The sequence below is a fragment of the Bombyx mandarina genome, chromosome 11 (assembly GCF_030267445.1).
Source record: "Bombyx mandarina strain Sakado chromosome 11, ASM3026744v2".
NCBI classification, from domain to species: Eukaryota; Metazoa; Arthropoda; class Insecta; order Lepidoptera; family Bombycidae; genus Bombyx; species Bombyx mandarina.
The window spans coordinates 19,423,846-19,449,958 of record NC_143218.1 but is presented as its reverse complement, the minus strand read 5'-3'; the positions used below and the strand labels follow the sequence as shown (position 1 = coordinate 19,449,958).

Sequence of the window (26,113 nt, the reverse complement as noted above, 5' to 3'; positions counted from 1 at the left end):
TAATGGTTCGGAAATTGTACATTTGCAAAATATATTCTTAAATTTATGATAACTCTACTCTCTAACTTTCTGATAACTTCCGCACAGTGTGACCAAATAGTAGACAGTGCTCTTACAAGAGAGCAGTTTACATAAACTAAAAAGTTTAAAATAATTTAATTATCAAGGCCCCTGAAACCGACTAATAGCAAGTTGTTTTTATAGTTTAAAAAATCTACATGAATCCCGACTCCTGGCCGATATAGAAAATATTATAAATAAAAAGGTTCCGAACCTTTTTTAAATCCAGTTACGTTTTTAAATTGAAGTTTATTGTTTGTTATCATTACATACGTGACAAGAATTTAGATTTTTTTACAATGTGCGATCAAGAATTTAGAACTTTGCGTATCGACCCGCGGTACCCTTTCCAGAACCAAACCAGGTAAGGCGTGTAAGAAATTAATGATTTTAGCCCTGCGAATTAAATTTAAAATGCTATTCATCAATATTCTTTGATGATTTAGTGACTGCCGACTAGAAATAGAGGCGGGCCGTATTATTTGAATTTTCTGCTGTTAAATGTTATTCATGACGTCGTTGTCTTAAAGGATAAGGCGCCTAAAAGACAAGGTGTACTCGTATCGAGCGATGCCTGCGTCTGTGTCCAAATCTCATGAGCAAGTACCAACTTTTTTACTGAAATACTAATTTGTGTAATGGCTGGTGATGTGCGCCGTGACGCTCGCCATTACCGCCGCGAACTACTCGTGCGTCCGGTGTGATGGGTGCGACGATCGTTCGAGAATGCAATTGAGATTTCGACTTTATGTCTCTAGGTGCTTGTCGGCTATACACTGTGATGCTTGTGGCTTCGCTAATCCCTGAACACAGTGTGGACTGTGGTATAAATAATCTAATTGTATTTTTGTGTTCATTGTATTTCTGTGATTTACTGGTGGTAGGACCGCTTGTAAATCCGCACGGATAGGTATCACCGTCCTGCCTATTTCCGCCGTGAAACATTAATAGGTTTCGGTATATACTGAGACCTTAGAACTTATATCTGAAGGTGGGTGGCGCATTTACGTTATAGATGTCTATGGGCTTCAGTAACCACTAACACCAGGTGGGCTGTGAGCTCGTGGACCCATCTAAGCAATAAAAAAAAGTTCTAGTCCTGTTCACATAGTTTACATTCTGAAGGCCATGACGCCAGTTACGCGAGGCGTCTGTTTACTCACGATTGGCAGCTGGTTTTTTCATTGTATTGTAAATACATACATAGTGTTAGTGGAGCGACTCGCATACCTACTATTTAGAATTATAATTCAAATTGCAGGGCGTGTTACGATAACTACTGTGATTATTTCAAATGCACCCGTCTCCTCGGCGAAGTTGATGATTGCAAAATATTCAAGAGATATTACGAAACTATATGCCCTAATTATTGGATCTCTCATTGGGATGAACAGCGTGAGAAGGGCATTTTCCCAGGACCTATTTAACTGAATAATAAATTTTAAAATTCTGATTGGAGTGGTCACGTTTTCTTTTTTTGTAACTGTTATTGTTATTACCATAATACTGCTATCGGGCATTCGCGAAGCAGTTGCTCTTGAGTTGTTAGGTCTCCTTCGGAGGCGCTCGAGCAGTTGTTAGCAAATTCCACCCCTTCTGGCTGAGCCTTTGCTCGTCCGCCTATCCTGGTGAAACTGGAAAGGCCTCCGGGCCACCAGTAATACTTCAATCATAAATAAAAAAAAGACTTAGGTACTAATTCTAGCAGACTCACGGAACTTACAGATGCTCGACGTTACGATAAATAATTCCATTTTTACCACAGAGGAATAATGCAATAGATGAAACGTGGAAAGATTATACTACAATTATTGAGTTTAAGACCTTATGTCGCGACGGGTAAGACCCCTGTTATAAGATTCCAATTGTCGAAAGATCTCAGCTCTCTGACCTGGTATGGCCAGAACTTGTCTGCCCCTCAAAGCCCATTTAAAAATAAGTCTCTCCTAATAAAAGATCTTTAGTAATGAAAAATAAACAAAAATTCCGGAATCAACATATTTTATTTTACTAAATCACATCATTCGACCTAATTAAAACAAATCGAAATAAATTAAAGCATCGGGAACGTTTAGGATCTAAATCCTACCGGCGAAGGTGCCTTCGGCGCGCTGGTTGTCCCACTTGTCGACCCACTCATTGGGGCAGAGAGACCTGTACACTCTCTTGAAATAGTAGCATGGCTCGTATTTTTCGCCGCGAACTTTCTGGCAACGGTGGAAGTCCACGTAACTTTGGTAGCAGTGCCTGCCAATGTTAACAAGAAACACGGTGAAGCTGAGGATTTACGTTAAAAACGTGTGCAACCGCCATGAACATCCTTGGCAATGGATTGTAGAGTTTAATCATAACATCTATATCATTGAAACCTAATAAAGCCGTTGTAACGAGCGATGTGTCTATTACAATATTTATTAAGGAAATACGTACATAACATGTGTTCAAGAAAGCCCTCCGCGATGAATGAATACAATCTTTACAATTAGTGTTTAATGAAGCATTACTGATGGTGGGGGCGTATTTACGAGCCGACATTACAACCTTTGCTATTCCTGGTGCAAAGTCGTCAAGCATTCCGGTTCTAGTTTCCGTGCAAATGCCATGAGTCGGAATCGGATTTATGGCGAAGGACGAACGTATTTATTAACTATTGTTAAAACTAGTTCGGTATATCAATTATTTTCTCAAGACTATGTTGGTTGAGACAACTGTATGTAACGTAATAAAACTGAAACATCTACATCATAATATCTTAAAGGTGATCGACAACATCCACGTTGATGTCCAGTCTCGGAATACCACTAAGCACAAGGAGAGCTCCACACATCGAGTGCTATGGAAGGCGATGTCTATCGTCCTTCTGTTCATTATGGTTACCAGATAAGAATTAAAAAAATCAGTATCATAGCAAAGGCTGAAAATTAACAAACATGAAAAATGGCTTTAAAGGAAATAAACTGTTAACTTGATAATGTACAAGATAACGAAGCCAGAATTTATTTAGTTATGAAATTAATATTGATAACGGTTCGATTACAATATTATTATACCGAATTATTATTATAAATTATAACGTCCAATCCAGTTTCTGTTTAAAGGCTGTTACTACCGTTAAGAGAAAATGTACATCACAAATGCATTCAACTCGAATAACCGGTCTTCTAGGTGATTTGCTTTTTAAACGAGGGTGGCCTTTTTTGTTAAAAGGACAAATTATTTTAAAATATTAATAATAAATCCGCCCCCGCTGGTTCTGTACCAGCGTGGGGAGTGCGGTCCTCAGCATTCATGTAGCACTTTCAAAGGACGCGTCATCTAAGGCCTCTGGTCGGTCCTTAAATCGAGTATAATTGAAGCCGTGGAGGATTTGAAACACTTAAAAAGGGCGGAGGAAGTAATTCCTGGGTCGACGAATGATAGCAAAAATAAACGTACTCTCTTAACGTAAAAAGTTAAATAACGGTAATTCCAGAGTCTTAAAATAGCGCGCTACGGCGTTACTCACTCACACCCGACTTACATAACCACGTTTTTTTTTCCCTTGTAGGCAGACGAGCATACGGCCCACCTGATGGTGAGTGGTTACCGTCGCCAATGGACTTCCGCAATGCCAGGGGCAGAGCCAAGCCGTTGCCTACCGCTTAATTCTCTCCACAAGCCTCGTTCGAAGAAGGACATGTCGTAGCGCTCAGGAAACACCGTGGAGGGAAGCTCATTCCATAGCCGGATGGTACGTGGCAAAAGACCTCTGGAAACGCACTGTCGATGAACGCAGCGGTTCCAAATAATATGTATGAACTCTGCTCCGATGGCTGGAGGTGCGATGATAAAAAGGAGATGAGAGGATCATCTCAAACAATTCCTCAGAGCACTCCCCATGAAACAAACGGTATAAAATACAGAGGGAACCTCCGCAACCGAAGTAACCGCTTAAGCAGCCGTGTCGCCTGCACGTGATCAGCAAGAAGCGGGCCCTTTCAGCGTTGGAGTAGATAAAAACTATTCAACAATCACTCTCTAAATTTTCAATTGAATTTATTTTATATTTTACTTTTTTTAATTGCAAATACGAGCTCACGGTCCACTAGGCTTTAAGTGGTAATTTCGACGTTTCGAATACTAGATTTGTTGGTCACGAACGAGAGTAAGCAGTACAAAAGGAGTTTTAAGTATGCCCAAGACTTGCCAAGAAACAATATTATACCCTCTCAAATACCTGTTCAGGGACATTGGCACATATGCGTATGTTTATATTTTTTAATTATTTATATATTTAATTGATTGTACGCTAATTGGCCAAATGTGTTACATTTCTTTTTAAATGAATAGTCACTACCTATTTTTGTTTTTTTTTACTTATTGGATTATTTTCAATATACAATTAACTAACGCAATAAAGAATAAATTAGATTAAATAAAAAATAAAAAATCGTCACTGAAGCACTTAAAGGAAGATAATAATTGATTTTGATTTTCATTACGATTATAATCATTATTGAACAACAATTAAGTACGTATTTCACAGAACATATTATGTCGGTACCTGTCTGCAAAATTTGAACCTAGCCACATCGCTCCATAAAAGTACAGGTGTCGTAACGTTTGGGCCACGAGACAACAATCAATAAACAGTGTCTGATAAATATGACAAAGGACAATGCCCATTTTCTATGGGCGTTTGGGCCCCTAAAAAAAGTTGTCCTGTCATGATGGTTTTAACTTAATTTGATAGACAAAGAAATATCGTTTCATATTCAGAAAACGATTTTTATATTCTCACCCAGGTTTAAGAGAAATCTGTTTTTTTCTGCAGCTAAAATTAAGTTGTTAATTGTTTTTTTCGAAATCAATAATCGCTCTCATAATTATTTACAGTATTAAATAAGTTGATTGTGGTTAATGTTGCTAGAAATAAGCCCCTACGTACATTTTATTATTATTATATCCTCATAATAATAATAAAATGAAATGAAAATCCGGAAGCCGGCAACGATATTGTTGTTGTTGTTTTTAAATTCACCAACAAGCAGGCAAAGAGCGTAGTCTATACAGCCTAGTCTGTCGAAGTTATATATTTTTTATGTCAATAAAAAGCCGGTGTATCTCTTTTTATTGCTTTTTGGGAGTTTTGACGTCAACTCGACGAATACCACATTGACTGAGCATGAGTTTACGCAGACCTTTTATACACAATATTAAAAATACAAATTACACAATAAACTATTAAAAAAACATTAAAATAAAAATTCAAGTGACGCTTCACTCGGGTTGCTGCCAAAACTCTCTGATCATATATAATAAGAATAGAGTAATGGTAGGCCATTGATATTTTTACTAATGGAATCATTAATATCTAAAAATATTAATTAATTCATGGTTTTAAGTAATAATTATTGTTACAATATATAAATATTGAATTGAACAAAAATAAACTAAGAAGCCTGTAAATTATAAGCATTAGCTAATTTTTTTTATTTGTTGTTCAAGTCACAAACAACTCTTTCGTTTGACAGCATATAGGTTTGCTATAAGGCTGTATGGGCTAAGCCCTTTGCCTATTGGCGAATTTAAAAACTATGGCATGGATAGTTTTGGGATGTTATCAAATAAGTAATTTATTTTTTTGGAAAACAATGCCAGGTTGAAAGTAATGTTGATACATAAACTAAACAACGTGAAAAAATAAGGCATAGTTTTTCAAGTTAAAATAGTTTTGACATAAAGTTGGCCCACTTTTGGGCATTGTCCTTTGTACTATAAGCTATCATTCGAAACATTGTCCAGTGTCAATTAAAATTTCTTTTATACTAACAATATCCAGTGTGCAGTGCTATAAAATATATTTTATCCCATTGTTGAAGTTTGATGATGATCACAATTGATAAGACTTGTAGGCTTGTGCACAGTTGGCGCAGTTCGCTTACAATTGTCGATATGTTTTCAACAAACCACAGACAAACAATTCTTACATTACCTCGTCTGATTTTGGTTAGGGAACCGTGGGTCGAAAGGTGCTGTTTTGAGGTCGGCGGGCGATTTGATCATCTCAGGCATATTGCTGTAAAGAAACCAAAACAAAATAACTGTCTTAACTCTTTATTCAGAAATCCTGTTCCACATTAGATGAAGAAATTAATTAAATCTAAGGAATATTATCTCTAGCGTGAATTAGACGTAAATAAAAGTAATAAGGCATAATTACATGTTGCAAAGGTCACAATAAAACCAAGATTTTAACTAAGAGATTACAATGTTATTTGACGAGTGGTCGTGTCTTGCGCTCCTCTTCACAAGACGTTTCTCTGTACTTCTTAACTTCTTGCATATAAAGGGACCATGCATCTTTAGGAGTGTTGTCTACACACTGTTCGTCAATAGCCTTGGCCTTCTTTACCAATCCGGTCTTTAGCACCCGGCCTCCCCGTCTCTTTCCTATGAATGGTAATGTGGGTTTCTTAATTTCAGGTTTCTTTGCTTCTTCAGCTTTCTTTGTAACCTCTTGCATCTTTTTAAACATTTCCAAGAAGCTCCCATCATTCTTTATAGGTATTGGGAGTTGTTTTTTCGATGTCGAGGCAGATGGTATTGCTTGATCGATAGGTGTCAGTAATTCTGCAAAATTAGGGCCTTCCACTTCAGGGGGATCACCATACTCAATATCATCAATTTGTGTGGACTCAACAGCTCCAGGAGGGGGCTTGATCTCTTTAGGTGGAGATTTATCTTTATCTCTTTCCTCTTGTCTGCTTCTATGCAATTTCCAGAATCTTTTTCTATCTGCAACTGTGAACTGCCCTCGACGATCATCATCACTAGAGTCATCATGCCGGCTGCGAGACCTGACATTTCGGGTTAGTGAATTAGATTTGTCAGGTCGAGGACTACGAGATCTCTTAGTTACTTTAGACCTGGAACGACGATGTGATTTAGATTTACTCTGACTTGGTGAACGTCTTCGAGAGTTACTTCTAGACCTTGAGTGCTTTGAAGACTTTTTTATTTTTCGTTTAGTTGTGGATCTGTTTGATGTAGGAGAACGAGAATTACTTCTTGAACTACTTTTTGAACGTCTAGCATGTGAACTGACTGCTTTCTCTTTGGAAAGACTACGTGAGTAAGATCTAGATAGAGATTTCGAAGTTGAAGAGGAATGACTGCGATAACTTTTAGTAGACGAATGGGAACATTTTCTCCTTCTTTTATCGGTTTTCTTATCTGTATGCTTATAATCTTTACAAGGAGACACAGATCTTTCTGTTCTTTTGTAGCTATTGGGTGGGGTTAATGAAGATCTATCATTCTTGGGATTTTTGGGTGATCTTTGTTTCTTTTTAGGAGGAGTAACTATATTTCTACTCCTGGACTTAACTTTGTCTTTATTTGATTTAGTTTTTTCTGTAAATTTCTTTGGAGACACAGACACTGAATGATTATTACTAGGAGTTCGACTTCTTTTAGACATATTTCGAGAATGTGGAGAACTTCTATTAGCTGGACTATCTGGGGTCAGTGACCTATCTCTACTTTTAGATGATCTTTTCTTGTAAGATCTTTTAGATGTGGAAGAATCACTAGATTTAGAGTCCCTTCTGTGTTTATAACGAGAGTACGAATTAGAGCGGGAGCTAGACCTGTCACTGGATGAATATTTTTTACGTTTTGGAGTAGAACTGCTTCTAGTTCTATGATGTCTATCACTGTCATAGCTTTCTCTTTTTCTAGAATAAGATCTCTCTCTACGTTGATAAGGAGAACCACTTCTCGATTTTGATCGGTATGATGACCGCCGCTGATAGCTGTCTGCGCGAGTTGGTGAACGAGGATGATCGGTTGAGCGAGCAGAATACTCATAATCTTGCCGCGTAGAATAACCTCTAGTATCAAGGTACTTCCCGTAGTATGAATCCGAACTTTGCGGTTGATAATATGTGGAATCATAGGGATAGGCGTAGCCGTAGGCTCCGTAGTCATAAGAAGTGGCGTAGTGTGCGTAGCTGGCGCCCGTCCAAGGATCGGTTGAGGGCGCGGGTGCCGGAGCGGCGGGCGTCTGGCCCTGCTGCGCGTACTCTGCCTCGGCGCCTGGCGGCCCGCCGTCCCAAGGGCCACGATACGAGGACATATTCTATGACTGTCCTCGCATAACCTGCAGCAGTTTTTAGGTGCGGACACACCTACAAACAGAATAACTTTTCGGTGTAGACAGCAGCTCTGCTCTCCATTCAGGAGACATCTTCGTATATCAAATGAGTGTCGTGGAATAATTATTTTGTCGAGGATCAACACAAAAATTACGTAATGTTGAAGAGGAGTGCTTGACAAATACGTCGATAATCGATTCGTTTTTTTAAAGTAAATAAAATGATAGTAGAAAAATATTTAATACCTTTCTTACATTGCTCACCTTATTATTATTTAGCCGTTTCTTGGATTTATTTCAATAGAAAATGGCAGCCACACAATCGCTTTACAAACGAGAATAGACAATACGTTGGAAACTTGGAACGTCTATGGATAGACTATGAACATTTTCGATGCACAGATCAAGTCTGGGTCTATTCACATTATTAACCTACCTGGTTTTTTTTTGCCATCTTGGAACTATGTTGACTTCACTGGGTGAGCTCATGGGGCTCAGCTTGAGAAAATTTTGCTAATATTTGCCCTAGCAGGAGCTGTGTTTCGCTGAATCTACCACCGGATCGAATTTGCAAACCACTAAAAAGACCGATGGCGAGATACTCAGCGGCCTTCTGATATTAAGAAAATCCAATAACAGATTATGACGGGATATTTAAAGTATGAATTATATATAACACGTACTTATTGTCGAGAACAAAACATAATGTTTGAAAGTAAAATGAAGACTAAAGTAAAATAATATTTTATTTCTTCTTCTTCTTTTTCTTCACCTTATCCCACTAAGTAGGGTCGGCACAGCTATTTTTTCTCTTCCATTCTCTTCTATCAGCCGTCAGCTCAACACTTACTCCTTTCACTCTCGTATTGTCATTCACACACTCCATCCATGTCTTCTTCGATCGGCCTCTTCCCCTCTACTAAATTATTATTTTATGTGGCTAAAAGAAACGTGTTAATAGCTTTTATTTATTTAAAAAAAAAAACACTTTACGTCCGCAAGAGATTAAGACGTACGTGTAAGATGGAATTATAGTAATGTTAATTTGATACAAAACAACTACAAGCATCCGAAAAATAAAAATAAAAGAAAGATAGCTAAATTGGAGCGGCACAGCATGTTAACTCTTTGTCCCCACCAACTACTTCTCGGAATTGGTTCATACAGGGACATTCACCGTATCTTCGATCAAAATTCGTCTGTGGTTTTAGTAGGAAAGGGGGGGATTGAAGTGGTGTGAATTGCTTTATTTTGTTAACTTAGTGTATCTTCACGCTTAAAACTGTTCAGTATCTGTAAAAGTGCAAAAATATACAAAAATTAAACAAAGGCACTGATCGTAGTTTCTCAGGTTCTTCCAAAAAGTATATTGAATAAGTTACAGTAAACAACTACCATTTTATTGCGACCGAATTTTATCACATCTTATTTCGTTGGATTTCATTCAATCCCATTTAATTAAAGTCTCATAATAATCATGTTGTTGCATATTTTTTTAACCTATGAATAAAATATAAGTATTCGCTTAACGATCTCGGTTACCAGGCCATAGCATCTTAAAAAAAACCATTGCAAAAGATTCTAAATAAATGAATTACCTAAACACTTCGATCAAAAATAGTGTTGATCGAAGCCTAAGCAAGTGTATATTTATGTTATCTATGGCCAATGGGTTTGACCTAAAGGTTTTAAATACCAGGTCATAAAATCGCAAAAAAATATATATGTCTATGGATATAGCTCTAAGGTGTAAGTTTGTAAAATGTGAATAGCCGAATTAAAATATTTTGAAAATGAGTAAATCGAAAGTATCAGCTGAATGGAAGAAGAGAGTTAAGTCAGAGTACATGCGGCTTCGACAAGTAAAGGTAACTCAGAATGACAATATTGAAGTTTACGATATATGAATCTGGATATGAATGTAATGTAAATTTTTTTTAGCGTTTCAAACGCGCTGATGAAGTGAAAGTAGCATGGGCGCGCAATTTGCAAATAATGTCCGAAGCTATAGAGATGCCTGAGGCGGAAACTACGGATCGTACTAAACGGCCCTTCTGGCCCCCGCCGGCGCCTACATCGAGCCATGAGAGCCTTATGAAGAGGGCCGAAGTTACCTATACAGACGGTAAATCTTAACTTTGCCCTTACTTAACCATGTAATGTTCATTAAATGCAAATCCGCGCAAGTGGGTACCACCATGCTACCTCATGATGAGAAGCAGTCGTGTGTTCCGGTTTTAATGATTGGATCCTCGCTGTATTTTGTTTTATGGTGGGTAGCTTCATCGCGTCGTGGTTTCCTGTAGCCACCAAAGAAACAGTGATCCTCTTAGCTGTTAAAATTGTTTTGCATTTCTGAAATTTTAGGGTGTGCACCACAACTCCGTAATCCAATTTCAGAAGGAAAATAATTTAAAAGTCCCACAAGCAATTGCAACCCATAATTTGAAAAAATAATATCATTTATATCTTACCTTACCTACAAGCAAGGGCGGATACAGCTTTGGCGCCAGGAGGGGGTCACATAGTCAAATTTAGATGCGTTCGTTCCCAAACGTTTGCCATTATACATTATATTATATTAAATTCATTAAATATTGAAGGTATGTAGTTACATAAAATCTGTATGGTGACAACATATATAAATAAAATCATTATATTCAATTAGTGGTCCACCTAAGTCCTGGAACCAGCTCAGGGGGTGGTCATGACCCCCATGAACCCCCCCCCCGGATCCGCCATTGCCTACAAGTCTTGTCTACATCAATTAAGATAGACTATATCGACTGCAAGCCTATTAATTGACTTTTCTATTATCAATTCTTATCAACTGCTGTCTTATTAATCACATTTTCTACTGTCAGCACTTATCAACCAATAGCCCATAAATTGGTTAGAGGCTATTAGCTTTTAACAGTTTCTGTCACTGGGATTAATTAAACTCCTAACCTCTTTGCATTTTTGAGTTTCAATAAAATGTGTGTGTGACTAACCCTGTCTTGATTTAGTGGCAAGCTCAACCACAACAGGCCGATAGAGTGTAGAACTGCTAAATATGTTCCACTGTCCTGTACTGTAAACAGAATGTTTTAGCCTTATCACAGTAATGTACACCATATAAAAAAACAAAAAAGTTCCAGAGTTGCTAAGTAGTTTTTTAACAATTGCAAAATTTTGTTGCAGTGTTATCAGCAACAAAATTAACTATTCTATGCACACAAATCATTTTTCTCTAATGAACTAAACTTAATAACAAAAAAATTTATAATTCCCATTTACTTTGACATACAACCCAAAATACTCAACCCTTCTGAACTGCTGATTCCATATGGCTGATCCTTTTCGTTTTTTTCTTTTTTCTTGAAAGACGTAGACTTAGTTTTTCATATTGAGAGCAAAACAGGTTAGAGGACTTCCTACTACTTACTGAATTAAAATATTTTGCAGGTTCAGGTGTAGTGACAACCCAACAGGTACCAATAAGAATAATCAACTCTGTGAATCCAATTCCGACGATGTATACATGGGCTCCAACACAGAAAAATTTTATGGTAGAAGATGAGACCGTTCTGCACAACATTCCATATATGGGAGACGAGGTCCTGGATCAGGATGGTACATTCATCGAGGAGCTAATAAAGAACTACGACGGGAAAGTGCATGGTACATCGGCTTTCATGTCATTACTATAAATGTGGACTGGGCCAGTTTTGTTGAAAAATGATCTTTGTTTATTACAAATAGTGAAAAAGATGTCTTCTTTGAAAAACAAACCTTAATAATATTCTCTTTAGTTGCAATCTTCTTTTTAATTAAGTCAACACTTTAATAAAGTATCTTCTTATTAATTCACTCCTGTAGTACACAAAACATTAAAATCACTAAATTTTTGGGGCTTTATTGATATTTCAAGTATAACTTTACTGTTTACTTAACTGTTTCGGTCTTTTTTGTAACATTACACATTGTATGTTCTTTCATACTCATACTTACATATTGGCTGAGTAGCGTTGGCTATGGTCACGACCAAACCTCTAATATTTTTTTAATTAACCTTCGATCAGTAACTAATTACATAGTATGTAAAAGTTATGAATGAAAACTTTGTTCATAAATGATAGTAGCGTAAACTATTGGCTCTGTCCACAAACATTGGTGTGTGGCACACATCCATGCTTATTCCTGTGCAGAAGCCTCAACAGATAATATATTAATTAGTTAATGCTTTACACACAACAGAAATTCACTTCAACATGCTGCTTTTACAATCAAACTAGTAATTAAGGGATTTAAAAAAAAAAAAACAATATGATCATGCTTAATACTCATGAATTACATTTGCATCTGCTAATTAATTGTGTGAGAGTAAAAATTTATTGGTTATTAAGTAGTCATAAAAATGTACTAATTAAGTGGAATAATGAAGATGTTAAAATCAAATATTTGGTTAGAAATTCTATTTTCAGTTAGACTATTGTAAAATCACTTCTTCTTAAAGATATTTCTTTACTTAAATTACTGGCACAAAAATGAAATTATACAGAAATTTTTGTTCACTAGGTGATAAAGAGGGGGGCTTCATAGATGACCAGCTATTTGTTGATCTGGTGCATGCATTGATGACTTACCAGACTAAAGATGATGTCAATGAAGAGAAACGAGAAAGAGAGTCAAGAAATTCTAAAGAAGATGTAGAGGTATATCTTTTCTAGATAGGTTTTTGCCATTTTGATTTTATTTATCCACAATTGCTGTGTCTATTTCACAACTTATAATGCTGACCCTAAACATTAAGTACGAAAAAACAACAATTAGATGTGATAATGTGACTGAATAATTTTACTTGAATTAGAGATAAAACAGAATTCATATTACAAATACAGAAAGAAGGCAGCAAAGACAAAGATGACAAAAGCAAAGAAGATCTCCCAGAGGAAAAGAAGACAGCAGTTGAGAAACAGTTTCCGATTTTCACCATATTCCAGGCGATCAGCTTGCAGTTTCCTGACAAAGGAACAGCTCAAGAGCTAAGAGAGAAGTAAGTCCCAACCTGTAGTAATGTACTGTAATTTAGAATAAACAGCCCATCATGTGTCCTCACTTTGGGCTTTAGTCATTAACAAAATGATATACTGGTGAGAACAATGATCAATATGTTTATTTATTAATCTGTTTTTATCAAGCTGGTGCTGGAGATTACCAATATCGAAAACAAATATAACATACATATCTCAGGCATTATAACATATATAGGCATATAATACAGGCATATAACATATCTCATTGTAGGCTATACTCATCACACGAACATAAAAATAAAAAGTCACGGTCATATAAAATACAAACAGTACAGAAATTTAAAACTGATAAAATAGAACTGAGGGGCTCCGAATAGGGTCCCTTATTTATTTCACGTGTAAGTCGCGTTTGTGGATCAACTTGTAATTAACACAACAATCGAACTATCCAGAAATACATGAAGGCAGCGTCGGAACGGTACTTCGATAAGGCTATGCGTCATGATAATCGCCTTATCGTTGCCGCCGCTGACTACTCCCCGAATCCTGATCACGCAGGAGCCAGTCACCGTCGACGCCCTTACGGATTTATCAGATCCAATAACCTTTGCATTAGACGCCTTCAGCTCTAACACTAGGAGCAGGCTTAGGGACCCCGGTAACCGTACTCGTCGAACTCGACAAAGAGTTCGCCGTGCAACCTAACCCATGAATCAGCTCGCTGAGTTTCTCGCCGGATCTTCTCAGTGGGTCGCGATTCCGATCCGGTAGTAGATTCATTCGCGAAGCAGCTGCTTTTGAGCTGCTAGGTCTCCTTCGGAGGCGCTCGGGTAGCTGTTAGCAAATCCCACCCCTCCTGGCTGAGCCTTTGCTTGCCCACCTGTCCTGGTGAAATTGGAAAAGCCTCCGGGCCACCAGTAATCCTTCAATCATAAAAAAAAACAACAACAATCGAAACAATAAGAGCTTTATTTTTGTAGTGGTTTACACAGTTAAAACACTTTTTTATTTCTTTGTGTTATTTGGCGGCAAAATATCGTGATGTCACAGACATCATCAGATCTTTTTTTTTCAACCTGTCGTGCGTTCCGGCTGATGTATCATAAAAAAGGTGCGTTCTTAAACGCCGCAGAATTTTGGAAATTTGGATTAACAATAGACATCAATGCACAAACTGTTACATCACATCATCTATCACAATTTCCAATAAATAGTAATATTATCTTTCTTCTTTTATGCAATATTCTGTATATTTATTTATTTTGGAAATCAAAATATCCATATGTTGAAATTAGGGAAACAAATATGAAAGAAGTTTCTACCATTAACATTACACATGAGTAGAAAGTAAACAGATAAATCAGACATTCATATATTAAAGTTTATCATAAAGGAAACATAATGAATGGGAACAATATATGGTATGTATCGGTACACATCCACCTGTTGTTAATATCAAGTAGTAAATCCGATTGTTTAATATATTTATATATGAATACTGCTACCCTGTATGTACCTTAAATATATCAAGAACCACCAGGACTACAATACAAAAGACATAAAATGAAATTTAGAAACAAAAGCTAACCGTAATAGTTATCCTCATCTTGTAAATGTCAGTATTGCCACATAAAAAAATAAAATAGATTGGCAACATTGATATGTATTTTTTTAAGGGATTTTATGACCTGGTAACTAAGACCTTTAATTCATGTCTTATTTTAATTTAAATTCTTATTTTTATGATGATAAAATGATAATATGGAGTGAAATGAATTGAAATGAAATGAAGATGATGAATTTGAATCATTAATCAACTGGGATGAAATTAAATGAAATGAGATGAAATGATAAGGGATGAAATATAATCTCAGTAAAATGGTGATCATTTACTGAGATTTTTTCAGTGGACTTTTTGGAGGATTCCGAGAAGTTACGTCCAGCGGCTTTGTTTCGATTTCCCACTTTTGTGCACTCTAAATAGTTTATAAATAGTTTATAAACCATCGTTATTAGCCATGTAAACTTAACAAAACCTTAAATAGACAAAATAAAACAAACAAACACAACTTAGCGTTCCCGCCAAAAAGTCCATTGATATGTACTAGACAGGCGTACAGCTGACGCGTACAGAGTACGGCTGACGCGTACAGAGTACAGGGGGTGACGTGTCGGTGCAGGTACCAGTCGCTGACCATGTCGGGCGACCCGCTGTGTCCGCCGCCCGAGTGCACGCCCAACGTGGACGGGCCGCTCGCCGAGCCCGTGCCGCGCGACCAGACCATGCACTCCTTCCACGCGCTCTTCTGTCGACGCTGCTTCAAGTACGACTGCTTCCTGCACCGTGAGTACTCCACCGCTCAAACTATCCGTAAACATAACTCGATTGCATACTAACACCCGTATCTTTAGTCGTTCACACGAGCGTAACTCGACTCGACTCAATCTCCAACGCGCGTTTTGGTATGCTTAGTCGTAAAAATAAACTCCACTCAAACGTCCTTGGAAAAATTTCCTAACCGGAGTGAAGTAAGCGAACTGTCAAGTCAAGGTACGTCGCGACGTACCTTGAACGTTCCTCAAGGCTGGTTTTCTATCAATGTCCAAATAGTATGTGGACCGCAAATGGAAATATATGATATTGTTGTGCAATGGCCTGGATCTGTGCATGATTCCCGCATATTTTGATAATTTAATTTTGATAATATTTATTTTATTAATAAAGTAAATAGTTCGAAATTAGACATTTGAAACTCTTTATTTTATTTACCTACATAAGAGTCATATTTTGCTTACTACCTGATAAATAAAGTCAATGCGATTATAAGTTTTATTTATATAATAATAAACTGGTGGTTGTGGAAAAGCACTTCAACAACACGATGCAACCAAAATCACACAAAAGCGGCGAATAAAAATACAAAGCCGGATCCGAAATCTAAAATAATAATAAGTTAGAAAATAAATAATACACTTTCAGATTTACCGCACGCACACATATTTACGAATAACTCAGCAACCAAAACATCAAACAAGTTCATCTAGTGTCAAACAGACAGCGGCAGCTTGACTTTGACATTAAACAATGACCATAGACTACAGAACTCTATGGGTTTGATGCTAGCTTGATCAAATTTTCATCATTATTACCTCACTCGAGGACAGTTGAGGAATATTGTAATGGTCGACTAAAAATACCAAACTCGAGTAAGTTTGGAGGGAATTCTCGAGCATCATCGGATGAGTTAAGAGTGGAGGACTATTTTACGAAACGTCTAAAGATACGGGCATTAGGCTTTAACTTAAAAAAAATAACTTCAATAACCCCCTACAAAACACGAGAATCATTATTGATTCGGTAAGGGCCGGCAGACGTCTGGATGCCAATGTGATGAACAGTTCTAGTGTAGGAGCTGCAGTCATAGATGCTAAGTGAACGATAACATAAGTTGTTGTAACGACGGGGCTGACTCTAGTCTTTATCTGTTTGGCTGACAGGAGGTCAGGCGGCAGGTGAGGCGCCCGGCGCATTCGTCATGTTTACCTTCGTTATTATATTTTGCAGTTTAGTTGCACGTTTCGTCTCAGCAACTGTTACTAACAAAAAAACTTATCATTTGTCTTGGCTATGTGTTTTTTTTTAAATAGAATAAAGTACAAATATTGAGTGCTAATTTTGTAACTGGAAGCGAGCATGTTTCACTACATTTTAAATATGATCCTTGCCTTGTTTGCACCGCGAGCCACGCGCCCGCGCCCGGGGCTCGCCCTACTGTTGGCCGACATTGTTGCTGGTCTGGGCAAACGCTTCGACTTAACATTTTGTGTTGTTTAATTACCTTTAACCAAAATACCCGGCAATATCTAATGTAATCAATTGTAACATTTTTATATGACATGCATTTTGTTCTTGATTGTGTCATATTATATTTCTGATAAACGTACATTCAATAAAAACACACTATTCCCGGCGTCTCGTGTGGTTCTGTATCCATAGGTGCGCTGTCCCCACTGTGGCAACAGGCCCGTAGCTCATGTGACTACCAGGTCTAGGCGCCTGGTGTCGTACTGTATCCATAGGTACGCCGTCCCCACTGCGGCAACAGGCCCGTAGCTCACGTGACTACCAGGTCTAGGCGCCTGGTGTCGTACTGTATCCATAGGTGCGCCGTCCCCACTGCGGCAACAGGCCCGTAGCTCACGTGACTACCAGGTCTAGGCGCCTGGTGTCGTACTGTATCCATAGGTGCGCCGTCCCCACTGCGGCAAAAGGCCGTAGGTCACGTGACTACCAGGTCTAGGCGCCTGGTGTCGTACTGTATCCATAGGTGCGCCGTCCCCACTGCGGCAACAGGCCCGTAGCTCACGTGACTACCAGGTCTAGGCGCCTGGTGTCGTACTGTATCCATAGGTGCGCCGTCCCCACTGTGGCAACAGGCCCGTAGCTCATGTGACTACCAGGTCTAGGCGCCTGGTGTCGTACTGTATTCATAGGTGCGCCGTCCCCACTGCGGCAACAGGCCCGTAGCTTTCGTGACTACCAGGTCTAGGCGCCTGGTGTCGTACTGTATCCATAGGTGCGCCGCCCCCACCGCGGCAACAGGCCCGTAGCTCGCAGTCGCCTTCGACCGCTGATCACATACACTATGTTGTTCTTCATTAACTTCACATATGTATACCTAAATTTATTAACGGCTTGCATATCTTGTTTTATTTATGAACTTTGTTTACCGTATCAAGTTATTATTGTTCATTCATGATTCATTGTATGGGTAGATTTTTTTATTATATCTTAAATATATATCGTAAGCTGCCAACAATTTCAGTTTAAGAAAAATAAAATGAAACTAAAGTAACAAATATATACTTTATAATTTTCCACATATTGCAAATGAATTTGGCCACAATCTTAAAGACTGTCGTGGTCGTACCTGTGTCACAAAGGGGTGTATTATATTGAGAAGGCTTATTAATTAAATATTAAAGTTGATAGCAGCTTACTGCGCTACCTAACTAAACAACATCCATCATGTCATTCTCATACCAATAGTGTTCTTCAATGCCACCGCTTTTTATAACCTTGGAAGGCAAGCGAGCTTGTGGTCAACTTGACGGTGAGTGATCACGGTTGCTCATGGACATCTGCCATGCCAGGGGCACAACTCGGCATTTCGCTACTGTTGAAGGCTTTTCAAACCTCACAACGAGAAGTCAGCGCTCCCAGAATGCCGGATTGGGCGTTCCAGAGTCGAGTATTTTTCAATCTCTTTGTTATTGTCAGCGAGTGTACTACAGGCCACGGCGGGCCCGCGCTCTTGCCGCTATGGACGCCGACATAGTCATGCAGAACTAACTGACCACTGCTTTTGCTAAGTAACCGACACTTGGCCCGCGCACAAGGCCTCAGTATTCCTTTAATCGCTGTGTTCGCGTAAACCCGTAGGACTACAAGCGTGCCACCCGCGGCCCAACCTGTCGAAGCGCAAGGGACCCGACCTCAAGCCCTTCTCCGAGCCGTGCGGGCCCAACTGCTACATGCTGCTGGTGACACTATATTATCTAACTTTTAACTAGATCTAGCACACAAATTCAAGAAATATAAAACTTTTTTTAATTGGCGAAGATTCCAAGCGAAATTCACAACTTTATGAAGTTTGTCCCTCTTGGCGCCGTCGCCTTGGCTGAGTGTCGGTGGAGGACAGGCGCCGACATCAGTATAGCCTCAAACACTATCTCATTTGTCTGATTAAAATAGTGTAGCTAAAAATGTCAAGTAAACGTCAACATTAGAATCTTATCTTTGAAAGATAAAATCTATATTAAAATAGAAAGGAGAAAATGGAAGTTAGTATGTGGACAAAACACCATCTTGAGAATACAACTAAAAATATGTCCAAATAGGCCCACATGTGAAGACGATGTAATCCAAAAGTTAATAAAAAATATATGTTATGTTTTCTAGTTGAATGAATCTTTTACTTTATAAGTTTTCGTATACAATTGTGTGTGGCAGGACGGGATGCGCGAGCGGCTGGCGCGCGAGCAGGCGGCCGGCGGACACGACTCGCCCAACGACGCCTCCTCCGAGGACAGCAACGACAGCAACCGCTTCCACAAGGGTACAAACTAACGATCTTTTTGGTGGCTGTCCAATTTTTTATTGCCGTCGTAAACAGCCGAGCATGCTGCTCATCTGCTTGTGAGAGGTTACTGTCGATTATGGATGTTAGCCATATCCGGGAGACCAGCCAAAGCCGGTGGTGCAGAGATAGAGAGACAGAGAGATTAAATTATTACAGCGCGCAAAAAGAAGAGATAGACATCTATATGTTTGATTAACACGTGAATTATTTATGTTAAATGAATTCTCCTTATTCTAAAATTGTGCACTTGACAATGTGCAGGCAGCCACAGCAACTCCGGCGGCGGCGCGTGGGGCGCGGGCGGACACAAGCAGCACGCGGAGTCGCCGGCCGAGCCCGCCTACAGCGCGCTGGGTGAGTGCGGGCGGGGCGGGGCGGGGCGGGGCGGGGCGGGGCGGGGCGGGGCGGGGCGGGGCGCGGCGCGGCGCGGCGTGACGCAGCGTGTCGCGGCGCGGAGTGACGTCACGGTTGTGCGCAGGGCTGTCGCTGGGCGCGGCGGAGTGGACGGGGTCGGACGTGTCGCTGCACCGCGCGCTGCACAAGGTGTTCCCGCACAACTACTGCGCGCAGGCCCAGCTCATGCTGTCCAAGACGTGCCAGCAGGTGTGGTGGCGGCGACAGCGCGGCGGCGGCCAGGAGCCGGGCGCGGCCGTGGACCTCACGCCGCCGCGCAAGAAGAAGAAGAAGCACCGGCTGTGGTCCGTGCACTGCCGCAAGATACAACTCAAGAAGGACTCCGCCTCGCACCACGTGTACGTGCCGCCAACTGTTTACATCGTTTTAAATATAGAAATAATATAGCGATATTTCCAGATTTAGGTATTGCAGCAGTGGTTTGCAAACTAGAGGGCGTCTTTTTTTTTAATTTTCGGTCGATGTAGCAGCTCGCGATATACCACTCCCCTCCCTATCCAAAGGTCGCCAAATGTTTTCTCTCTACTGGAGGTGTCGTAGTCGAGAAAAGTTTTCGCACCTCTGTACTGTAGTAGTAACGGACACATTGCAAAATTTCATTTTACAAATAAAAAAATAAAATTTGCTCAATGAAAAAAGTATTGTAAGTTCCCACCCACGTCCAGACGCCCTGCTAGTGTGCCCTGCGACTAGTCGCCCGCACACCGAGTAGTAGGGCCCGAAACGCAACATACCACACGGTACAGAGCATCAGTATATGATGCAAATTTGTTTAATGTTAAATAAACTAAAAGTCACAATAGCTGTAGATGTAAGAGCAGTAAGCACGTGGTTGCGCGCAGGTACAACTACACGCCGTGCGACCACCCCAGCCAGCCGTGCGACAGCCTGTGCCCGTGCCTGCAGTCGCAGAACTTCTGCGAGAAGTTCTGTCAGTGCAGCAGCGACTGTGAGTACCCCGCGCTGACACCGAGCCGCGCGGACCACTCTTTTTTTATTTATTGCTTAGATGGGTCCACGAGCTTACAGCCCACCTGGTGTTAAGTAGTTACTGGAGCTCATAGACATTTAAAACGTAAATTCCACCACCCACCTTAAGATATGAGTTCCAAGGTCTCAGTATAGTTACAATAGCTGACCCACCGCTGCTTCCCGTCAGAACTGGGCAGGGTGAGTAAACCTCGTTGCCGCCCGGCTCGTTCGCAGGTCAGAACCGGTTCCCGGGGTGCCGCTGCAAGGCGCAGTGCAACACGAAGCAGTGCCCGTGCTACCTCGGCGTGCGCGAGTGCGACCCCGACCTCTGCACCGCGTGCGGCGCCGACGCCTCCCCGCTGCACGCCGCGCCCGTCTACTGCAAGAACGTGTCCGTGCAGAGGTATCCCATCCTTACTGTGCACAACGCCACCCCCACCCCCACCCACCCCTGCAGTAACGTGCTCGCCCTTGCAGAGGCCTGCACAAGCACCTGCTGCTGGCTCCCAGCGACGTGGCGGGCTGGGGGATCTTCCTCAAGGAAGCCGCGCACAAGAACGAGTTCATCTCCGAGTACTGCGGGGAGATCATATCGCAGGACGAGGCCGACCGCCGCGGGAAGGTCTACGACAAGTACATGTGCTCCTTCCTCTTCAACCTCAACAACGGTCAGTACCATCACGCTTGGAATCCGCGTTCTACGAAGTCGCGGCACTCGGCCCTCCGATCCACTCTCGGTACTGGTAGACTCAGCGAAACACTGCTCTTACTAACACCGATGCTAGTAATCCTCTCAGGCCCCGTGAGCGCGCCTGCAGCCCGGTGAGACCAGGCAGGTCTCACGAAGCACTCTTCACTTAGTAGGGGAAATAAATTAGGAATAAATGATCACGAAAATTGGTTCTAAATTATTCATGTATTTTATTATAAAATTTCAGATTTTGTCGTGGATGCGACACGTAAAGGTAATAAGATTCGTTTCGCGAACCACTCGATCAACCCGAACTGTTACGCGAAGGTCATGATGGTGAATGGTGACCATCGCATTGGTATCTTCGCCAAACGGGCGATCCAGCCTGGAGAAGAACTGTTCTTTGATTATAGGTGAGAATACGGTGGACTTTATTAATGATTCGCTAAATACATGAGATGATCTACATAGTCAGCTTAGTACAATATTTGTAACCAGCGATGTCACAAACTGAGCGCCGCCTACAACTTCTTGAGGCTCTTGCACGAGTGCCTGCGCTACTCTTGGTGTGATGTCGTCAACAAAGAAGGCTATGTGTTGACCCGTGGCGCGCCCGATCTTCAATGATAAATACTGATCAGCATATGTTGCCACCATCCACTTCAGGACATAAGGTCTAAATATTGATTCATGACAGGTTGACTGTCCCTCCAATCTGAAGACATGATTTATTTCAGAGAAAAATAAAACAAAACAGATCTGCAGCACACCCTGCTGACTACCTTGCTAGGGCTATTTACAAATTCATTCGATTATTGTATTGTAATTTGAACTAATGGATTTTTATTTTCAGATATGGACCTACTGAGCAATTGAAATTCGTAGGAATCGAGAGAGAGATGGAGTTCTTATGAGAACAGTCCAAATAGCAGTCGCTCCAAGACTGCAGGACACTGAGAAAGTCAGTGTGAACTCTACTCACAGTTTCATTAGAATGTTATCTATGTGAAATTTGACATCTGAAGATAAGTGAACATGACAAGTGACATGTGGCATCTCATAATGTAACATTAATATTAAAACTCACGGTTTCTTGTACACCTGCCTGTGAGAGGTCACAGGTTTGAATTCTTCGCATGTCTTTTGTTTTTTTTGTAAATGCAAAGTAAGGTATGTCTTCTCAGTCGGCACACATTATAGATGAATTGGGAAGAGCATTAGACACGTCATGTTTAAATTAAATACCTGGCTAATTAATAATGAAATAATTTTATTGCATGAGATGTGGTAAAGCCCGTTTCTCTCTTCTTCTTTAATAAATATGTAATAAAACCAAATTGTTTTTTATTTATTAAACCAAATACATATTTATAAATATATAAATAAATAAATAAATTTTTATTTAATTTTGGTATACTATATTAAATGCTAATGAATGTAATATGGAATAGTATGGATGCAAAATCTAAAGTAAATGAAATAAATAAAAAATAAAATAGCTTGTGCGAATTTACAGCCCCACTTTGAGTTCACTGTATACAACATTCTTGGCGATTTTTAGCACCCTAAGCTGCTGTCACCATTCTCGTGGAATGCGACGAAGGGCTTAACGTACAACTTGACAGACAGTCTACAAAGTTTCTCAGCAGATCTTCCCAGTGGGTCACAATTGGGATCGGGTGGTAGATTCAGCAAAGCATTAATCTTGCTAAGGCTAGTGTTAGCAAATTCTGTAAACTCACCCACCAAACCGGTGAAGCTGGAATAGCCCCTCGAGGCATCCAGCAATCAGGTGGACAAAAGGGAAGCAGAATACGGCTGGTGGCTGTGTATCTCATTTTTCATTATGCTAGTTTGTGAATTTATAATAGAATTTTATACAGAGGCTTTTAACATAGATATCATTTTGGTATTTTTCATTTTTTTGCCGTAATTATACTGAAACAGATATTAGTGGTCTTAAATAAGAATTTATATATGTATACCTATATAACCTTGTTGCAATTTAACTACGTTGCATTACTAAAATTTATAAGGGAATTGTGCCTTACAGTGGTGAAAGTAGAAGTGTAGGATACAAGCCTTATAATTATATTATGTTGAATAATGAAGGTTTTTTATATTAAATACCAATAAACCAGAACAAAAATGTATTTTACAAATAAATATTTCATATTTATTAAAATGTAAAAATTCACTATAAACATCACAAAAACATCTTAACATTGAATTGAAATAATCTCACTGACTACCAGATGAACATGTATTTCTCCACAGTAATAAACAGTATTATTTGAATGAACAAATCTAAAAAAATTCAAGACTTTCTTTTTTACTACAGAAATGCTAATGACGTTTCCTTATATTCAACTTGAGGGCAAAATTAATATTTGTTCCCCAAGTCAGTAAATACTAGTTTTATCCTAATTTATTATTAATCACAGGAGCCATCTTTCCACCCATCTCTCCACCTCTCGTGAATTTTGCTACAGTCAAATAATGGTTTTCCAAGTTTTACATTCACAGTATTGTGTCTCTCACAGAGCCATTTTGCTAGTTCATCCCTTGATTTTGTCTTTGGTGGGTTCTTTTGTATGCTGAAAATTAGGAAAAATTATTTACTGGTAAAAAAGATCAAGTTACCAAGGTAGATAGCCAGGTTTTTTTAAAGTTAATTTTATAACAATTATAGCAATTTCAACAAATAATTGTGGATTAGCTAAATCAGATTATTAAAAAAAAAGCCAAGTCTATTAGTTAAAACTTGTTTTTAAAATTTGTACATTAAAGATGTCTACCCAAAATGAGCACCTAGGTAAGTTAGCCAACTAGAAATACTATAAATAACTTATACAATACAATATGCCAAGCTATTGTTGATTGATTCTGAAACTGACATAAAAATGTTCATAACTTTTTATTGAACTAGAGAAAAAAGTCTTTGTAATCCATAATTTTTTATTTTGAGTTTGTTTTATATTTAAAACCACATTATAATGGAACATTATTTCTCTTTTAAAATAATTCATCATTAGTTACATTTTGATAAGAACTAAAATAAATGTAATATGTAACAAGTCATATCTTGCCTCGTAAAAATTAAGAATACCAAATTATCTAGCAATAACAATTTTAAAGCAGCTGTATTTAAATTTATGTAAATGAATAGTAACAGATCAAATTACTGTTGGGTTTTTTTTTTAAATATTTCCTTATAATCTTGAAAGAAGTTGAACTGAAAGATATTTTTTTTTATTATTATTAGTATAGAAATAAAATGCTTACTCATCCAGAAAGTCCAAAGAACATGGTTCACATGGATAGAATTGGGCAAAAATATTAAAGAATCGTGACATATTTTCCGATTGTAATTTAGTTGGCTTGTCAGGAAAATATGAAGCCATCGAGTGGAGGAAACCCCATGTAGATTTACCTAATTCTTCTTTATCTAGAGGGCATTCCTTTGATTGAGGAGGAGGCTGTAATGTTAGGATTGAGAAATTTGAAGTTGAACAGAAAATTTCAATGCTTATGAATATTAAAAAAATCGCAACCACTATGTGTATATTTGCAATTAAGCAATATTTTTGAATTATAATTGATTAATGTTATCATAGCTGTTGCAACTTAACCTCACCGGTTTGGTCGGCGCGGTTTTTGAACCTTTGTTTTGTAGTTTCGCCCAAGTTTTGAAATCCGAACATGCTCTACAAGGTTTATCTTCTTCTTCCTCGTGGTGTGGAGGCATTTTTGTACTTATTTATTGCAGAAATACTCATGAAAATACAAATTATGTTGTGTAATAACGTAACTTGCCGAGAAGTATTTTCCTGGCATAAAAATATTGTAATATTTTTTAACGTATGACAGAATAATTTGTCAAATTAAATATCCATGTACCACATTTTATTTTATCAGTTTTCAAAAAGAATCTGAATGTTTTCTTTTTAGGGCCAAGTTAAAATGTCAAAATTATCAAATGTTTATAAATTTGCAGAATTTGGCACGTGACATTGACGTTGACCTATGACTTTTTTATAAATTGTTTACGGCCGCTCGATAGTAAAATTTTCAGCCTAAGGTGGTGGTTTAATAATCTTCAATACCTACTAAATTATCGAATATAATTTTTCGTATGTCGTATCACTTGTCAGAGCGACCGTGGTCTTCAAACAGCATCATTACTGTGAGCAGATGCTATGCGCCTCACGAGCAATCGCCTCTCTTAGGTTTGTGGTGAGCTTGATACATTCATGTAAATAGCCGCCATTTATTAACTTGACGGACAATCTCATAGGCAACCCTCCCCGTGGTCTGGTACCTTCTACTTTGCCCTGAACGAAAAGGCACCCTCTAGAGTCATTTCCACACCGGGAGACATGTCCGAAAAATGATACTATGCGCCTATGTACGAGCGCTTAAAGGCGCTGATTAATGCAGAGTTCTTGAAGAGTGAAGATATTGTTGCGAAGCTCGGTCCATAAAATACCAAGCATTCGTCTCCAGCACCACATCTCCAAAGCATCGATCTTTTTTCAACCTGACGCAAGCGTTTTTTTTAATTGCTTAGATGGGTGGACGGGCTCACAGCCCACCTGGTGTTAAGTGGTTACTGGAGCCCATAGACATATAAAACGTAAATGCGCCTCCCACTTTGAGATATAAGTTCTAAGGTCTC

The 26,113-nt window shown here is 39.2% G+C and overlaps 5 protein-coding genes across 9 annotated transcripts; 2 read left to right on the top strand and 3 right to left on the bottom strand.

Moving 5' to 3' along the window:
- Positions 1–312: 312 nt before the first annotated feature.
- Positions 313–1,511, top strand: LOC149502103 (uncharacterized). The gene is made up of 2 exons (XM_089731183.1): positions 313–424; positions 1,322–1,511. Exons 1-2 carry the CDS (start codon positions 360–362, stop codon positions 1,485–1,487), a joined length of 231 nt encoding a protein of 76 aa, XP_089587309.1. The 5' UTR covers positions 313–359; the 3' UTR covers positions 1,488–1,511.
- Positions 1,512–2,044: 533 nt separating this feature from the next.
- On the bottom strand, positions 2,045–8,598 carry LOC114243275 (cytochrome c oxidase subunit 6B1-like). Of its 2 annotated transcripts, none has more exons than XM_028174700.2 (3): positions 8,462–8,598; positions 6,035–6,118; positions 2,045–2,307 (listed from the first exon to the last, which is right to left on the bottom strand). In XM_028174700.2, exons 2-3 carry the CDS (start codon positions 6,112–6,114, stop codon positions 2,139–2,141), a joined length of 249 nt encoding a protein of 82 aa, XP_028030501.1. In that variant the 5' UTR covers positions 6,115–6,118; positions 8,462–8,598; the 3' UTR covers positions 2,045–2,138. The 2 variants fall into 2 exon arrangements, with proteins under 2 accessions (XP_028030501.1, XP_089587308.1); XM_089731182.1 differs by having other exon boundaries at positions 8,453–8,495.
- LOC149502102 (uncharacterized) lies at positions 6,141–8,591 on the bottom strand. Of its 2 annotated transcripts, none has more exons than XM_089731179.1 (2): positions 8,462–8,591; positions 6,141–8,231 (listed from the first exon to the last, which is right to left on the bottom strand). In XM_089731179.1, exon 2 carries the CDS (start codon positions 8,177–8,179, stop codon positions 6,314–6,316), a length of 1,866 nt encoding a protein of 621 aa, XP_089587305.1. In that variant the 5' UTR covers positions 8,180–8,231; positions 8,462–8,591; the 3' UTR covers positions 6,141–6,313. The 2 variants fall into 2 exon arrangements, with proteins under 2 accessions (XP_089587305.1, XP_089587306.1); XM_089731180.1 differs by having other exon boundaries at positions 8,453–8,560.
- Positions 8,599–9,863: 1,265 nt separating the features above from the next.
- E(z) (histone-lysine N-methyltransferase E(z)) lies at positions 9,864–22,772 on the top strand. Of its 3 annotated transcripts, XM_089731166.1 has the most exons (16): positions 9,909–10,065; positions 10,139–10,322; positions 11,645–11,860; positions 12,758–12,894; positions 13,081–13,235; positions 15,396–15,559; positions 16,714–16,728; positions 18,659–18,759; positions 19,229–19,334; positions 19,620–19,712; positions 19,837–20,110; positions 20,615–20,721; positions 20,979–21,147; positions 21,222–21,412; positions 21,683–21,848; positions 22,289–22,772. In XM_089731166.1, exons 1-16 carry the CDS (start codon positions 9,991–9,993, stop codon positions 22,347–22,349), a joined length of 2,214 nt encoding a protein of 737 aa, XP_089587292.1. In that variant the 5' UTR covers positions 9,909–9,990; the 3' UTR covers positions 22,350–22,772. The 3 variants fall into 3 exon arrangements, with proteins under 3 accessions (XP_089587293.1, XP_089587292.1, XP_089587294.1); XM_089731167.1 differs by lacking the exon at positions 16,714–16,728 and having other exon boundaries at positions 9,864–10,065; XM_089731168.1 differs by lacking the exon at positions 16,714–16,728 and having other exon boundaries at positions 18,668–18,759.
- Positions 22,773–23,586: 814 nt separating this feature from the next.
- Alr (Evr1_Alr domain-containing protein Alr) lies at positions 23,587–25,446 on the bottom strand. Its single transcript, XM_028174696.2, has 3 exons — positions 25,073–25,446; positions 24,721–24,914; positions 23,587–24,032 (listed from the first exon to the last, which is right to left on the bottom strand). Exons 1-3 carry the CDS (start codon positions 25,181–25,183, stop codon positions 23,870–23,872), a joined length of 468 nt encoding a protein of 155 aa, XP_028030497.1. The 5' UTR covers positions 25,184–25,446; the 3' UTR covers positions 23,587–23,869.
- Positions 25,447–26,113: the final 667 nt, after the last annotated feature.

What these genes read in the sequence shown, in the direction of transcription:
- LOC149502102 (XM_089731179.1), bottom strand. Translation starts at nt 8,179, where the DNA reads ATGTCCTCGTATCGTGGCCCTTGGGACGGCGGGCCGCCAGGCGCCGAG.
- Alr (XM_028174696.2), bottom strand. Translation starts at nt 25,183, where the DNA reads ATGCCTCCACACCACGAGGAAGAAGAAGATAAACCTTGTAGAGCATGT. An exon ending in AAACCGCGCCGACCAAACCG is followed by an intron (nt 24,915 to 25,072) that starts GTGAGGTTAAGT and finishes CTAACATTACAG; the next exon opens with CCTCCTCCTCAATCAAAGGA. An exon ending in TCTTTGGACTTTCTGGATGA is followed by an intron (nt 24,033 to 24,720) that starts GTAAGCATTTTA and finishes CCTAATTTTCAG; the next exon opens with CATACAAAAGAACCCACCAA.
- LOC114243275 (XM_028174700.2), bottom strand. Translation starts at nt 6,114, where the DNA reads ATGCCTGAGATGATCAAATCGCCCGCCGACCTCAAAACAGCACCTTTC. An exon ending in CCTAACCAAAATCAGACGAG is followed by an intron (nt 2,308 to 6,034) that starts GTAATGTAAGAA and finishes TAACATTGGCAG; the next exon opens with GCACTGCTACCAAAGTTACG.
- LOC149502103 (XM_089731183.1), top strand. Translation starts at nt 360, where the DNA reads ATGTGCGATCAAGAATTTAGAACTTTGCGTATCGACCCGCGGTACCCT. An exon ending in CCTTTCCAGAACCAAACCAG is followed by an intron (nt 425 to 1,321) that starts GTAAGGCGTGTA and finishes TTCAAATTGCAG; the next exon opens with GGCGTGTTACGATAACTACT.